Below are 15305 nucleotides of genomic sequence, written 5' to 3'. Positions count from 1 at the left end.
CCCCCCCCGCTGCTGAGAGGAAAAGGATCAGAATATTTCAAAACCGTGAATTTTCACTTTTGAAGCTCTGAGGCAAACACTGAACAACTGCACATGAAACCCACCCTTCTAAGTAGTTTGTTCCCTGGAGAAAACAGAGCACTTCTCAAACAGCTCTTGCAAAACCAGGCAGATCCTCTCAGGCCAGGACACGCTACCTTTGAATAAAGGAGGATCTCCGCTACCTGCATACCAACAGGGTGCACGAGTGCCCCCGACACGTGTCCGTGCCATGGAGGCTGCTTGCACAGTCTGCAGAGCAGCGCACAGTGCCCCTGCCCAGAACACAACTACCCCAGTCCTGGTGCAGCTGAATTGACAAATACTCCAATAAAAAAATCATTGTCCCAAATCCATGATGGCATAAAATCAAAGATACTTTACACCTACTGATTTTAAGCAGGTGATGTAGCAATCACCCTGGCAGGAACACAACCTCCTAACCACAACAGCTTGCAGTGGTGATGCACCATCCTGAACCCTCTGTTTCTCAGGTCACAAAAACTAACTCTGTTTGAACCCATCAGTGCCGCATGGCACATCTCCCAGCATCTTTTCACAAGCCAGAACCCTGCCAAAAGCAGATTGTTCGGGTGGAGAGAGAAACAGTTACACACCACACAACATCACGTCAGTGTTTCAAAGGCTAGCATACACCTCCGGGATCAAGATCACCCTGCCCGTGGGACAAACGCAATGCTGCTATGGCACTTGCCCTGAGACCCCAGAAAACCCATATGGCAGCAATGCAATGATGGCTCTCAGTGAGCTATGGCCCCACACACAGCAAAACACGATGCAGAAAAACTCCCGCACTCCTCAAGTGTCAGGGCACGTGCTGGGTTATGAAAGCACCAGCGAGAGCGGATTTCAGAGACAGAGGGCAAGTAGGCTGGGAGCATAACTGGGGTGGAGCAGATTGCCCCTGGCAGGGTTTTTATTCCCTATGACAGAAAAGCTGCAGACAACTATACGCAGTGGGTGAAAAGAAGACACGTTTCCTCTGGGGGACTGGCCCAGGCAAAGCCCTGGCCATGTGAAACTGCTGTAGCTGCAGGGACAACATCCCCATCCTGGAATGGCTTGCCAGCAGAGCTGCCGTATGAGGTCACTGGGGACATCAGAGCATAGCCTTATGAAACCCACCGTTGAGAAAAACAGTATGAAGGCAAATGCAACAGCACGTTTTAGGAATAGCTTTTAAGCAGAAGAACATTAAAGGATCAGACTACAAGGTAGAGATACACATGTGCCTCTGATTTCTCTGTTGTCCATTTCTTTCCCATCTACTTAAAATGCCACCTTGAATATATTCCCAAAACACTGGGTGTCAGCCCTAACCCAGCCTTGATGGACGTCTGGTGTCAGCCTCTAGCCAAGTGGTAACGTAGAATCACAGAATGGTTAGGGTTGGAAGGGACCTTAAAGACCATCCCATTCCACCCCCCTGCCATGGGCAGGGACACCTTCCACTAGACCAGGTTGCTCAAAGCCTCATCCAGCCTGGCCTTGAAGACAGCCAGGGATGGGGCATCCACAGCTTCTCTGGGCAACCTGTCCCAGTGCTTCCCCACCCTCTCTGGGAAGAATTTCTTAGATCTTTAGATCTGATCTAAATCTACATGACAGGAGGGTGTTTGTTTTTTAATGTCTTCTCTGCCTGAGCATTTCAAGGGCTAAACCTGAGTTAAACTGAGCAACTACATATCCTCAACGCAGGACTTCACTTGAGAAACAGTCAAGTCTCCTCATTATGGACATGACCACCTTGAGTGTCTCTTTCTACAACTACTCCACACACGAAGCTGAAGGGAGGTACGGCACATGGCCCCATCACCAAATGAGCACCAGGGCTTCCAGTTACTGGGGGACACTCCTCCTGGTACGAAGGGGCACCATATGAATAAACTCATGTCTTTGGGAATAAGGAAAGGTCTAAACCTCCGCAAAGGTCTGCTTCTCAGAGCAGCATATCTCAGTTTTCTGCAGCTACTAAACTACTTTGCTGCTTTTTGGGACAACTTCATCAATTTTCATTATCCAAATTACAAAAATTATCAAAGCAGACAAGGAACATAAAATATATGTGCAGTTTACATGGAAATTGCCAGCCTGGACCAGACCTAAAGGTCATATAGACAGCATCATCCCCATGGCAGTAGCCCAACCTGACATATGAGCAAGGCAGATACAGGCTAGCTATAGCAGCCCCCAATTTACATCTCATGCCAATCTCTCCCCTGAGGAGCGACTTATATCTCTTTCAGCAGTTTTAGATTTAATTGCAAAGTGCAGGAGTAGTCAACTCCTTCCCACACCATGTAAGTTTGTTGACCTCAGCCCAGCTACACATTGTGCAAAGATACATTCATTGTCTTTCCCCAGCGTCTTCACCACCGTGGAAGTGAGCATCTCCAGGCTCCTGCTGGCAGAAGGATGCTGGACATCAGGATCTGCTCATCCTCCCTGCCAAGCACTCTGAGGCTTTTTGTTAATTTAGGGAAAAAAACCATGTTTATAATCCATGTCAGATTTTAGTAATCATCATGTTACGCTTCTGGATGAGTAACAGACAAGAATCCCCTGTCACTCAAGGGGAAGGAAAACGAGATCTACCTCCAGCCGTTTTGTAACCTGTGTTATAACACCGACCGCAAGCGCCAAGAAGTGCTACCAGGGAGAGGGAGCATGCGGTGCATGCCAAGATCAACTCCAGATCAGAGATTATACAATCTTGTCAGGAAGCGCTGCATTTTTTTACAGCCCGATGATGCTGTGGGCCAACAGCAGAGGTCAGAATTGCCTTCATTTATGCAAGCACCCAACAAGTCAGAGCAGAGCTCAGGGTTGGCTACAGCGCCAGGCCATGCTATACTCAGGGGTCTGAGCCCTAACGTGAGGGAAAATTTATGTAACTGCTTTTTTCTTATGTTGCTCCAGGAAAACTACTTCATTTTTAGCGCATAGTTTTGCACAACTCCAGCAAAGCTGCTGGACAATATTAAGCACTAAATGAGACTGCCTGGTTGCCTCCCCATAGCTCTGTCTATGAACAGGCATCACTCTTCCTTTCCCATTTAATTGTGCATCATCATCTTCAGCAAAGTAGGAAAAAAAAGCAAACAAACAAATAATTAAAAAAAAAAAAACCAAACAAACAAAAAACAGGAAAAAAAGGGAGCTCACTCAGAAAAGGAAAATGCTGCCAGGTGCAAAATAGAGGAGCTCAAGCCCTACCATGAAAGAGCAAGAAAGGGCTCCTTTAAGCCTCCAGCAGCTTAAAGATAAGGTGGCAGTTCTTAAAACGGACCACAGTTGCCAGCAGGATGGTTCCCAGCACCTTCCTTGGCAGATGCTGAGAGCACAGTCAGACAGTATTACAGCTAAGCTGAATAAGAGACTGCAGCTTCCACTTTTTCTGAAATCAGGGACTTCTGGTTCATACTGAAGTCAGGACTACAGGTGGGGGCAAGGCTGTATGTGAGGGACATGAGTGAACAGGGTGTGCAGCACCGTGAAGAGACACACCACTCCAGAAAAGAAATTAAACTCTGCAACTTCAGCGCAGACGGCACTTTTTGGGAACAGGGAGCTCAGCCAGGAAAGGGGAGGATGCTGTACTGGTTTTGCAGGGGGTGCCCAGGAGAAGGCATGGAAGAAGCAGTCTGGATTTGGCAAAAACAAAGTAAAGATGCCACATCCAAAGATGTGGGACCAAACATTTGGTTCCCATTTTGGGGCTATCCTCATTTCACCTTCCAGCCTCTACTTTGCAGCCCCAGCAATGACTTCCAGAAGAGCTCCCCTTCCCAGCCAGGCCAGAGCATTGAACCTGATCCACCCAAACACTGTGCTGCCAGACAGCTCAGTGCTCTGGTGCCGAGCACTTTGGCAGCAGCTGCTTAGTGCTAAACACTTGGAAATCCTGGAGAGAGACATTTTTTACAAGGGCACATAGTGATAGGACAAGGGGTGATGACTTTAAGCTAAAAGAGGGTAGACTGAGATTAGATATAAGGAAGAAATTCCTCATGGCGAGGGTGGTGAGACATGAACAGTTTGCCCAGAGAAGCTGTGGATATAGGCCAGGCTGGATGAGGCTTGGAGCAACCTGGTCTAACAGAGGGTGTCCCTGCCCATGGCAGGGGGGCTGGAACTAGATGAGTTTTAATGTCTCTTCCAAACCAAACCATTCAACGATTCTGTGATAAATCCTGTCTGATAAAATAGTCCCAAACAACTCCAGCCATCATATTCACCCAGGCAACTCAGGCATTGACAACAGCTTATCACAACACTTGAGCTTGGCCTCAGCATAGGTAGTGCCAGCGCCTGCAGCAAAGTCAGCAGTGATGGCATGGGGAGAGGTTGCGCTTAGAAAGCAGCCGGGGTGGGGAAGCTGCTGCTCACAGCAGCAACCAGGGTGCTAAACTCTGCCTGAACTTCAGGAGAGGTGAGGAAAAACACTAAAACCAGCACGATATGTTTTCCTCACAGAGTAAAACACGACACATATGCTGGCTGATGTGTTTTCTATGGGCTCTACTCCCAGAAAAGAAGTAGAAAAGCTGGATGCTCCCCAGTGCTCCTCTGCTTGCAGCAGGGAGGCTCTGGAGTCACTGGCAGAGAGTATGCAAAGCATACATTTATTTTCATGCATAATAAAGGCCGCTGTGTGTGGCAGGGGTAAGCGGAACACACTGACAGTGGGATCCGAAGCCCAAGGCAGTCAAGGGGAGTCTTTCGACAGCTTCAATGGGCTTTAGATCAGGCTGCGAGAGAACAAAGTCTCCCCATTCAGAGCAGCCTGGGTTCCCACACTCAGCTGTTGATTTTAGAAAATGGCCAGAAAAAGGCAGCAAACATCTCACTGTGTGCCACACCAGGCACACGTGGCTATCACAGAAAGCAACAAGACAAGGTTAAAGCTGCAGAAAAAATATTTATAAAACAAGCATCCCACTCCATCAGAAATTAGTCACAGCCAAAGCTCTCTTGGCACTGCAACTGCCCACCTTCCTACCCATCCCTTTTCTCCTGCACCCTCCTCCCTCCACTTCAGGTTCCTGCAGACCCACCCCCCTGCTCAGCCTCAAACTCCTCTCCCCAGTAAACCCTTCTTCTGATCCTTTCTGCCAAGCCACATATACGTCAAGTCACATCTCTGCCAGGCAGTGGGGGACCCAGGACTGGAATATCACACCGTGTCCCCTCCTGTCACACCACCTCTCCTGGAGCTCCCCACCCCACACAGGGAGTTTACCTGCAGGATTATGCATGTTGCTTCTTGTCCCCCGGCCTCAGAGGATGCTGCTGTGCGTTAGTTGCCTCTGCAGAGCAGCACGTCGGTGCTCAGGTGTCCATCGAGGGGATGGGCTTCTCCATCCAACATCACCTGGGCAGAGCCCCAGCCCTGGGAAAAGGATGTGCAGGGAGGATGGCCCCGGGCTGGGGCTACACCCATTCCAGCTGCACCCACCTGCCCCCACCCAGACTACAGGCAGCGGGTGAGATTCAACAGCATCTGACATGGAACAAGAACAAAAAACAAAAGCCGACTTTCGATGCCTTCACTTTACGTAAGAGCAACGTTCACATCCTGACCTCGGGAAGCTGCTGGCTCTCAAGGAGATAATCAGCAATTTCATAACCTTCTGGTTACATAGCACAGACATGTGTCCTGGCTAAACCACCAGGCATAGGGCCAAAAAAGCCCTAGGACTTTCAACTCCAGATTATCTACTAGTTGTCCATAGCTACAAGGGCAAACATGGCCGAAATTGAGGCACCCACTGCTCTTGGGTCTGGGTCAGAGGCCAGGTCTCTGCATGGACTGGAGGAGGTTGTGTCACACAGGTACCAGTCATCCTGTACCCCCAGAAATGGTCCCAGGAATGCAATGGCTGGAGGAGGCATCAGGAGAAACCACTGAGAACATCCGAAGTATCCAAAAGCCTAAGCTGGCCTGCAGCAGAGTTGGAGCAGAAAAGGCTGGTGAGGAATTAAGTAATTAAAAAGCATGTGATGGAGCTGAGGTCAGCCGGCTGTCTCCTCTTCACGCAGATGAAACACAAACCAAAGTTAATGCGGAAAAGTGGACAAGTCCATGAACAGCATCTTTCAGCTCTGGGATGTATCACCCTGGGCTAGTTCAGTGAAGGACCAACTCAGCAAACCTGCACAGCATACCGAGGGAGCCCGGGGCTGGGCAGAGGAGACGAAAAGGCGGGGGGGAGCGGGTCTTCACTGCAAGGCAACCTCTCTGCAGGGTGGATGGTACAAGAACACGGCAGGCATTGGCTACGGCAAGCAGACAGAGGTTGGAAAGTCAATTTGTCAACTTCTAAAATGAAACAGAAGACATTTCAATGCTCCCAGAATAGAGCAGGGTAGTATAAATGGAAAATGAGTAAATGCACAGAATAAAAAGAAAAGTAAATTAAGTCCCAATGCTCAGTGGATTTGTATTAATCAAAACAAATAAGGCAGAGAGGAGAGACCTCCTTGTATGCCTAAGATGATTCCATCATGATTTAGTAAACAACAAACTGCATGAGACCTGCAGTCCCTGTGGAAAGCAATTCACCTTGTGTTTGGATTAGGAGTTAAAATTTCAGATGAGTATTTGGTAAACAGGCTTAGAGCTTTAGTATGCCATCTAATCCTCCTTTCTACTACCTTTGGAGGTGACTTTGGGCAAGTTGCTTCTCTTCTGGTGACTCTATTTTCCTCTTCTGTAAAATGGGGGTAACAGTCTGTCCTCTTTGCAATGTGCTTTGCCATGTGGAGATGAAGCCAGCAGTGAGAGATTGATGGGAGTAGGTTCCTATTACCCTCCCTGAAGCAGGGCTAGATGGCTTTAGAGTTTACTCTGGTAGTTTTCTCACAAATTTGAGATAAACGTAGGTTCCTAAGTGAGTTTGGCTGCAATTAAGCCTTCCTTGCAATGAGAGCTCGCTCTTGTCTGATGGGATCTTGAAGAACCAATTTTTCCAGCCTCTGCTTTTATGCCTGTTTTGGGTTTTCTTGATCTTTGTTTCTGAACAAGGCCAGCTTTCAGAAACAAGGCCAAGGAGAAGGCAAAGACGGGTTTTGTACCTTCAGGCACTGCTGGTGAAATCAAAGGAAGACCTTCCCCTGTGCTCAGCACACAGAGCTGTATGCCAAGGCAGTGTTTGCTGTGACAAGATGAGCTCGGGGTCCTCCGAAAGCCCCAGGTGGAAGATCATATGGAAAGATGAATTGCCCATCCCTTGGGTCACATGGGAAGCAGGGTGACAGCCCCCCACGACACCACTGCTTCCTAGAGAAGGGGAATTCATCCCTCTGGCTGCCCCCATCCCACGGGATCACTGTGCCTTCAGATCAGGGAGATAGACTCTCCCTGGGTACTCATGTGGGATCTGGCAGAGCCTTAATATGACAAATAGGTGACGACAATTGTAGGAAACTTCAGGACCCAAAAAGCAGAGAGAGGCTGGGATCCCATTGCCTGGATCACACTGTTGATCCTGAAATGACCCCACTGCAAAGAAACCTCAGCATATCAGAGTTCCACAGGCAGCTGGGCAAAGGAGTCACAACTCAGCTCATCCCCCAAACAGCCCTTCAGGGGACAAACTAGCTTATTATTTTTTTAAACCCACCACAAAAGCTAAAAACAGTAATAAAAAAATCATTCCCTTTCTCAGGCAAGGGAATCACAGGAACGTGAGTTCAAGAGAAGTTTAAACAGCCCGTATGGATCCTGTCCCTACACTCCTGCTCCTGTCTCGCCCTGTAAGAACAGGTTAGTGCTGCAGACAGATCAGAGGCTCCAGAGAGCAAAGGAGGTTCCTGAATGTCATGGAGAATCACACAAGTTGCCTTTCATAACTTTAAATTTGCTGTAGGGCGTCATGTTGGAACTTAACGTAGGCACCCCTATTGTACTTCTTAAGCATTATAAAACTAGCTGATTATACAACCCCATCCTGGTACTTGCACGTGTCTTCAAATGTTCCTTCCACCCCTAACATGCATCCCAGATTAGGTAATCTTCGTTTTGTAATTGGTCTTCCCCGTGGAGACAAGACCTCCCCTTCCAATACCTGGTCACCTGGAGCCTTTAAAAAGCACCTCAAAGCCACCCAGCTACGGGAGATCTCTTAACGGGGAGATTTGCCTTCTGGAAGCATGCCGGTCTCGGAGAAAGCTTTTGCTCCAGTGGCCCAGGGCACCATGCCTCAGGAGCCCCAGCAGACAGACTTCCAGCTGGTACGAGTCAAGAGCACGTGGTGCCGGATCAAGAAAGGAGAAGTCCTTTCAGACTGTGAGGACAAGATAACTCTCTCTGAAGCAAAAATGTAAGTATAGGAGCCCATGTTTTTCCTTCGTGACTGCACTGGATGGGTCTGGCCAACCAAACTGTACGGTCTCTCTGATGGGATGGAAAAATGTCTTGTGTGCTCTTGTGGGTTAAACCTAGCATTTTGGGCACATGCCTACAAAAGTGGGCTTCAAAACGTGCAATATGGCAGCACAGGTATTTGCTGTTCTCCTTGGCATGGCTTGGCAAAGTTACAGAGGGAATTTTATCAACAGCCTGAATTTTTGTAGATGGGAAGTTTCTGAAAACTTCTGAAATGGTTATGTAGGGACTACCAAGTGATGCACTTGGGCTTTTTCCTCCCTGGCATGTAGGGGAAATCTTGGTGTGGGAAAGCTTGGGCACAGACATGGGAGAAGTACATGTTTATGGAGAGAGTTTCGGGTAAATTAAATCCCCAGGTGGGAAAAATCAACACAGCACATCACTGAGAGGAGCAAAAGCCATAACACATTTCTCAAACTGCAGAAGTCACCCAGTGCTGCTTCAGACAGAGAGACAAATTTCCCCTAGGGACACATGCAGCTCTTTGCTGATATTACAACTCTCTAGTTAATTATCCACTAATTACAGGATACTCCTTTTCACAAACATGTGGAACCCAGTTTGCGATGCAGGTCTTCCTTAATACAGCTTTGTTTTGCCTGTCAAAGGTTTTATAGCATTTGTCACACTCAGGTTTTAATGTCACGAGTCTACCCCTTCCCTCAGCCAGGTCAGAGGGATCTCTGTCAGCGCTGACAGTGGGCAGAGGCTGGGTACCAGCATCGCTCAGGAGCTGCAGCAGAGGGAACAGGGCTTTAGCAGACCCAAAGGCAGTCTGCTGGACCTCAGACAACAGCAGGATGGACCTAGGGCCCAGAGCATGTGCAGAAAAATCCCCAGCTGACATATGCTTCAATGAGGGGATGTTCAGCCTCGAATTCACTACTATTTTCACACAGCACAGGGGTTGCAATGGGTGCTAAAAGCCGACTCTGCCAACTAACACTCAAAACCATCCTGTCTCTCAGAAGGGTCACGGACGCACATGTAATTAAAGTACAGCTATAAGGTATATATTTGGTGCATTTAAATGTACACAATGTTGGGGTTTTTTGTAATATTGCATTTTAAAAGATGAACAGAAAGAAATTTTCTGGAAGGTGTAAATCCTTACTGTTTTTCTTTAACGCTTATAAAGGTTTGGGATAGACTTAGAGGCAATTTAGTAAAGAAAGCAGACAATCATCTGTTTAGACCTATAAGAGAAAGTTCAGGCATGTGGAAAGAAATCAGGCATATACAGGAATCTGATTATTCAATGAGCTCATTCATGCTCATTCAAATAAAATGCTCATTCAAAATAAAAAACAAAACAAAGATTTCATGGAAAGTTTCAATTTTTACCTAACTACAGCTCAAGAAGTGGTCTTATATAAAATACATTTTGCAGTTTCCTTCTTTTTGTTTGTTTGTTTGTTTCTTTTCTTGATTCCCAACAAACTAAAAGGCCACTTGTTTTTCCCCTGGTCCCTCTTCCCAACAGAAGTAAAAACTAGGTTGCAGGGCTGTGTTCTGCACTGTTTTAGATAGATACTACATATTGGCTTTGTAGGCTTTTATTAATCCTTTAAAACTCCAGTATGGAAATCTTTCCCAAACCTCAAATCATTTTCTTTTACTACCTGTGAGCAGTTCCTATTTCTATCGTACCTATTTCAAGGTGAAGTATTCCACCTTTTCAACTGGAGTATTGTGGAGACACTATTTTGTGTGGAGGTGCATGGCTGTGTGCAGACAGACAGGAATAAATCAACTCTTAGCACCCAGATATACCAAGTGGGGGATATTCCTTTCATAAAGACACTGGAAATTTTGGCAATCCCTTCCCCACTCCCTTTTGGGAGGCTGAAATGATTGGTCTGGGTTTTTCTGCTGGGATTTTCAACTTCCAGCATGAATATTTCAGCCTTTTTTGCTCTCTATTTTTATCACCACCATGTAGAAGTTCAGCCATTTGACCGTTCACCAAGACATGGAAGGTTTCTTCAGTGCCAAAGCAGTTGAGTTCTGACACTCAGGAGACCTGTCCCACCGTCATAGCCCCACATTTTTTCAGTGCACGGGCAGGAAATCCCACATTTCCACCCCCATCTCTGAACTAGTTCAGAGATGCAAAATATGAAAGAGTAATATAATGATTTCAAACCATGTTTTCTGATCCTTGCCAGTGGTGAATGCGTCTCTGAAGGTGGGATTGCCTGGACAATTGAAGCTCCCATCTATTTTTGCTACAAAGTGGTAGAAACCTACAATATTCTGGATCCCTCTAACACTACTCTGCTCTGGGGTCACATCACTGACCCCCAGCAAGTAGAGCTAGCCACTAGCGGCAAAAGGAAGCTGAGGCGCTTTATTGTCATAGATGAAGTTGTTGATGAACTTTATGGCTCCAAAGTCAGAGAATACTTCGAAGAGAATAACGTTCAGCACAAAATCCTCGCTCTGCCTACCACCGAAGAAACAAAATCCATGGACCTGGTCTTGAACATCTTACAAGAAGTCCAGAACTTCAGCATCGACAGGCGAACCGAGCCCATCATCGCCATCGGAGGAGGCGTCTGCCTGGACATCGTAGGACTAGCAGCATCACTCTATAGACGACGTACTCCTTACATTCGGGTCCCAACAACCCTTCTCTCTTACGTTGATGCTAGTGTAGGGGCAAAGAATGGGGTGAATTTCCTGCAGTGTAAGAACAAGCTCGGGGGCTACACACCCCCGGTAGCCAGTTTCCTGGATAGATCTTTCATTCAGAGCATTCCTCGGCGACACATCTCCAATGGCCTCGGTGAAATTTTAAAGGTATGAGCTTTTGCAACGGCAGTTTTCAAACCTGAAATGTTGGTGAGATGTCCATCAGCATCCATGGCATTGTATAGACTGCCTTGTGCAAACAAGGGTGGGCCATCAAGGGTGCATGGGCGCTTTTAACTCTCATTGAACCTGTATTTTTACAGCTGCTAAACTTGTTAGAATATCCTTTATATGCAGGGCCTAGATCTGCGGAGTAAACTCCAAAACTCAAGGCCAGATGTAGACACAGCACAACCAGGGGTGAAAGCGTCTTCCCATTGAGGCTGATCCATAGCACTCTAAATGAGCTGCTGGCAGAAAATTTGAGGTTCATTATACTGGGGATTAATAATCTGCAAGATCATTTGCACCCACCTCAGGGGGTATGTCGAGTGGGATCAATCAATCTCCTGCGAGAAAAATTCTACTTCTAAAATCACGTGGGAAGTACGCAGTAAATGGTTTTATGCCTGAAGAGCTTTGAAAACTTTTGACAAAGTAGAGTTGAAGCCATTAAAGTGTATAAGATCTGAGTTCATCAGTAGCTTTTTTCAGTGCTGGCACAGTGGGAACTCCCCAGGATATCTGGAGGTTTCTGGCAGGCACCCACAGGCCACTGCAGGAAGGGGCAAACAGCTGTCAGAGCGTGAAAAACTATGTACTTGTACAAAGAAACTGCTTCTGAACACTCATACACCCCATAGTGCAGCACTCTCTCCACATTCCCTTGCCCAAAAAGCAATCCCAAGGATTAGATGAGCATTATCCTGGGGATGTCCCTGTTCTGGACATGGCCATCATTCAGCTGCCTAGTACACAGGTCACCAAAGGTCATTACAAACTCTCTGCTGGGCTACTGGAGCACGTAGCAAGCTCACAGCGTGGTCAGGGTTACCCAGCAGCAAGGGAACTTGCCCACCACTGGTCCCATCATCTCTGCAACTTTACCAGAGCCCCACTGGGCATTTCCACACTGCCTTTTGCATACATCTTCACTTACCATAGCTGACAACATGTGCAACACTGTCAGGTCACATGCCCTAGAGACCTGCTGAATATACACCAAACACATGCCAACCAGGAACTGTGTCTATAGAAATAGTTTTCCAGGTTGCAGAGGTAGAACTTGCCCATGTAACATGTCCATAGGCATTACTTTGCTAGTGTATAACATGATATTATAGTCCAATCCATTGAAACACTCAGGTTTTCAACAGCACATACAAGGATCAATTAGCTCTTCTGTTCTTTGCCCTAGATGGCACTCATGAAACACAAAGGGCTGTTTGACCTGCTCAAGAGCCATGGAAAATACCTGCTGGACACCAAGTTCCAGTCCTACAGTGGCTCTGCCGACCATGGGGATGCTGCACTGCAGACGACCAGGATTGCCATTGAAACCATGTTGGAAGAGCTGGCTCCCAACCTCTGGGAGGATGACCTGGACAGATTGGTTGATTTTGGTCACCTTATAAGCCCAGAGCTGGAAATGGTGAGTGACAAAGTTTATATCGCAACATTCATTTAAAACAAAACAAAAGCCTCCAAAAACCGAAGGGTTTTCAGCCAGGAGCATGAAAACTTTGTGCAAGTGGAACCAAGCTAAACTCCAGATTTGAACATGGTACGTCAGACCACCCAACCCACCCAGCCTGGTCCTGTGGGATAGAGACCCCTTTCCCTGCCCTGTTTCTCCCACGCCTCCACCTGTGTTTCTATTCAGGCCTCAGACCAGTTATTGCTTCTTCCTAGGCATTTACCAAAGAACAAATATGACCAGATTTCAGCGAAGCCACTAGAAATCACCCACATGAGCTATAGCAGTGCAAAGGCATGGAGACCATAGCCTGTATCACCGGGGAGAAATTGCCACTGAGGAATGAGGGCTAGACTGTGCAAAGTTCAGAACTCTTCACCAGTGATTTGACTGGGAGGAGAATTAGACCCTGGATCCCTATGGGAGGTTTTACACACAATTAATCATGTGTAAAACAAATCAGCCTCTGCAGCCCATAAATCACAAGATGCTAACATCCAGCAAATCTGTACTTCTACTGCTGTCAGTCAAATGTCAATTTTCAGTAGTACTTTTAGAAAAAAAATACTTATTTACTATTTGCCAACCCAAACCTTTTCTCCCACCCACCTTTGCTCCGTTTCAGAGGGTTTTGCCATCGCTGATGCACGGAGAGGCTGTCAACGTCGACATGGCATTCATGACGTACGTCGCCCACGTACGGGGGCTCATCACCACCGAGGAGAAGGAGCAGATCATCCTTGCCCTGCCAGTCTGGCACGGCGGCTGCAGCTGGCCCCTCATCAAGAAAGCCCTCATGGAGCGCCTGAAACACAGTGGGGGACAGCCCCGGATGCCTCTCCCCACCGGCCTCGGTGTAGCAGGTAGCAAGGGGCACAGGGGAGCCCTGGGAGTGGGGATGCAGGGGGGGGGCCATGGGTATCCCGGCACACTGACCTGCTGGAAAACATGCCCCCGGAGTTCTGCGGTTGTATAATTCTGGCTTTACTTGTGCTTTTCTTAACATCTCAGTAGACCCATGGAGAGACAAAATCTTTCTCTTGTGTGTAACCACCAGAACTCAGCTAAGGACTGAGGTCTAATTAATTGCACCGTGATTGAGCAATTCACTTTGCCAGCCTGTTTGCCAAACGACAGGCTAAATGCAGCGCTCTGCCTGACAAACCAACAATCTCAAAAGAGAAAAACATTTCCTTTGTTATACTTGAAAATGTTTGTTAAATAATACTTGGCAAAAGGAATTTAATGTATTACTGTGCCTAGAACTAACACTTGAAAACTAATTAGTATCTGTTTGATATCTGGAATGAAACACTCCTATTGACAAGAATTTAAAAACCCAAACCAACCCCTAACATAAATGTGGTGTGTGGGATCGGGTTGTGATCTCTTGCATCAGTATCCAGCCAGTGTGTTTCCATGAAGCTGAGTCTCTACACACAAGAAAAGAGTCTCAAACCCTTTGGAGGAGCTACTCTCCCCGCTAGTGAGTCAGCGCGTGCAAGCAGGGAGAGCTCCTCTGCAGGTCTGGTTAACCACCAGTCTTATTTTACAGAGATATTCAACGACACTAGTGAAGAGACCCTGGAAAGAGCCTACAAGCTGTGGGTCAGGGACTGCAGGACGGTGCTGGAAGAAGAGCCGGATGCTCTCTGAGCGCCACGAGCCCCAGCTGACACTCCTGCCCCACACGTGGAGTTGTCTGACATCATATGTTAGTGGGCAGGACTGAATTTTAAAAAGGTACAGCAGCACCTGTGAAACCACATACATGACAGAGTTCATGGAACAAGAAGACTGGCATCTGACCTGATGTATCTCTTCTAATCGCTCTATAAGGGAATTTATTAGCCCTGTGTAGTGCTCAGGAAGTGATCGCTTAGAAGGGAAACCACCAAGTGCCTGTAGTTTGTAGCAAGCTGTCCCCTCTGTGGGAAAGCGAGTGGCAGTTATTCTTTCATTTGGTTAATCCAACCTGGGGGCTGCCGTGGCCCTGCACAGTGCTGTCCCACCACTGCTTGTTGCTGGACCCCTGAAGTCAGGAGGTGGATCTGGCTCACAGGCCGTGTAAAAGACGTGGGGCATCTTGACAGCACCACACATCTCCATGCTATGCAAAATATTTGAAGCAGGATATCTCCTTCACTGGTTTTGGCATTCTCGGTTCTACTCATTTTCTCAGCTCACCCAAACTGGCAAAAAAAGCAGCTCAGCCTTTGTTTCTCGTGTAAGGGAATAACACACTGCGATTACAGGCACTGTCATGTAGCTGCAGATGTGCTGCTGTGAAGCACGATGGGAGCTGTCTCTTGACAGCATGGCAGTCTGTCCTGGTTTGGGCTGGGATAGAGTTAATTCTCCTCCTAGCAGCAGGTAGAGCACTGCTTTTTGGATTTAGTATGAGAATAATGTGATGACACACGGACGATTTGGCTGTTGCTGAGCTGTGCTTACGCTGTCAGGGACTTTTCATCTTCCCATGACCTGCCAGCAAGGAGGAACATGAGAAGCTGGGAGGGGGCA

The 15305-nt window shown here is 47.4% G+C and overlaps 2 protein-coding genes across 2 annotated transcripts in view; one reads left to right on the top strand and one right to left on the bottom strand.

The window, feature by feature from the left end:
- Positions 1-7939, bottom strand: part of LOC104510750 — a 39320-nt gene extending 31381 nt beyond the window's left edge. The window contains exon 1 of the mRNA XM_010153101.1: positions 7906-7939. Within this exon, the coding sequence (XP_010151403.1) occupies positions 7906-7939 (34 nt within the window). The remainder of the gene's footprint in view (positions 1-7905) is intronic.
- Positions 7940-8214: 275 nt separating this feature from the next.
- Positions 8215-14438, top strand: LOC104510749 (pentafunctional AROM polypeptide-like). The gene is made up of 5 exons (XM_010153100.1): positions 8215-8384; positions 10621-11254; positions 12504-12737; positions 13408-13645; positions 14338-14438. The coding sequence occupies exons 1-5, from the start codon at positions 8215-8217 to the stop codon at positions 14436-14438; spliced, it is 1377 nt and encodes a 458-aa protein (XP_010151402.1).
- The last annotated feature ends 867 nt before the right edge of the window (positions 14439-15305 follow it).

This window comes from Eurypyga helias, unplaced genomic scaffold, assembly GCF_000690775.1.
Source record: "Eurypyga helias isolate BGI_N326 unplaced genomic scaffold, ASM69077v1 scaffold9426, whole genome shotgun sequence".
NCBI lineage: Eukaryota > Metazoa > Chordata > Aves > Eurypygiformes > Eurypygidae > Eurypyga > Eurypyga helias.
Note: the sequence above shows the minus strand (reverse complement) of the source record. Positions and strands in the feature narration are given on the sequence as shown.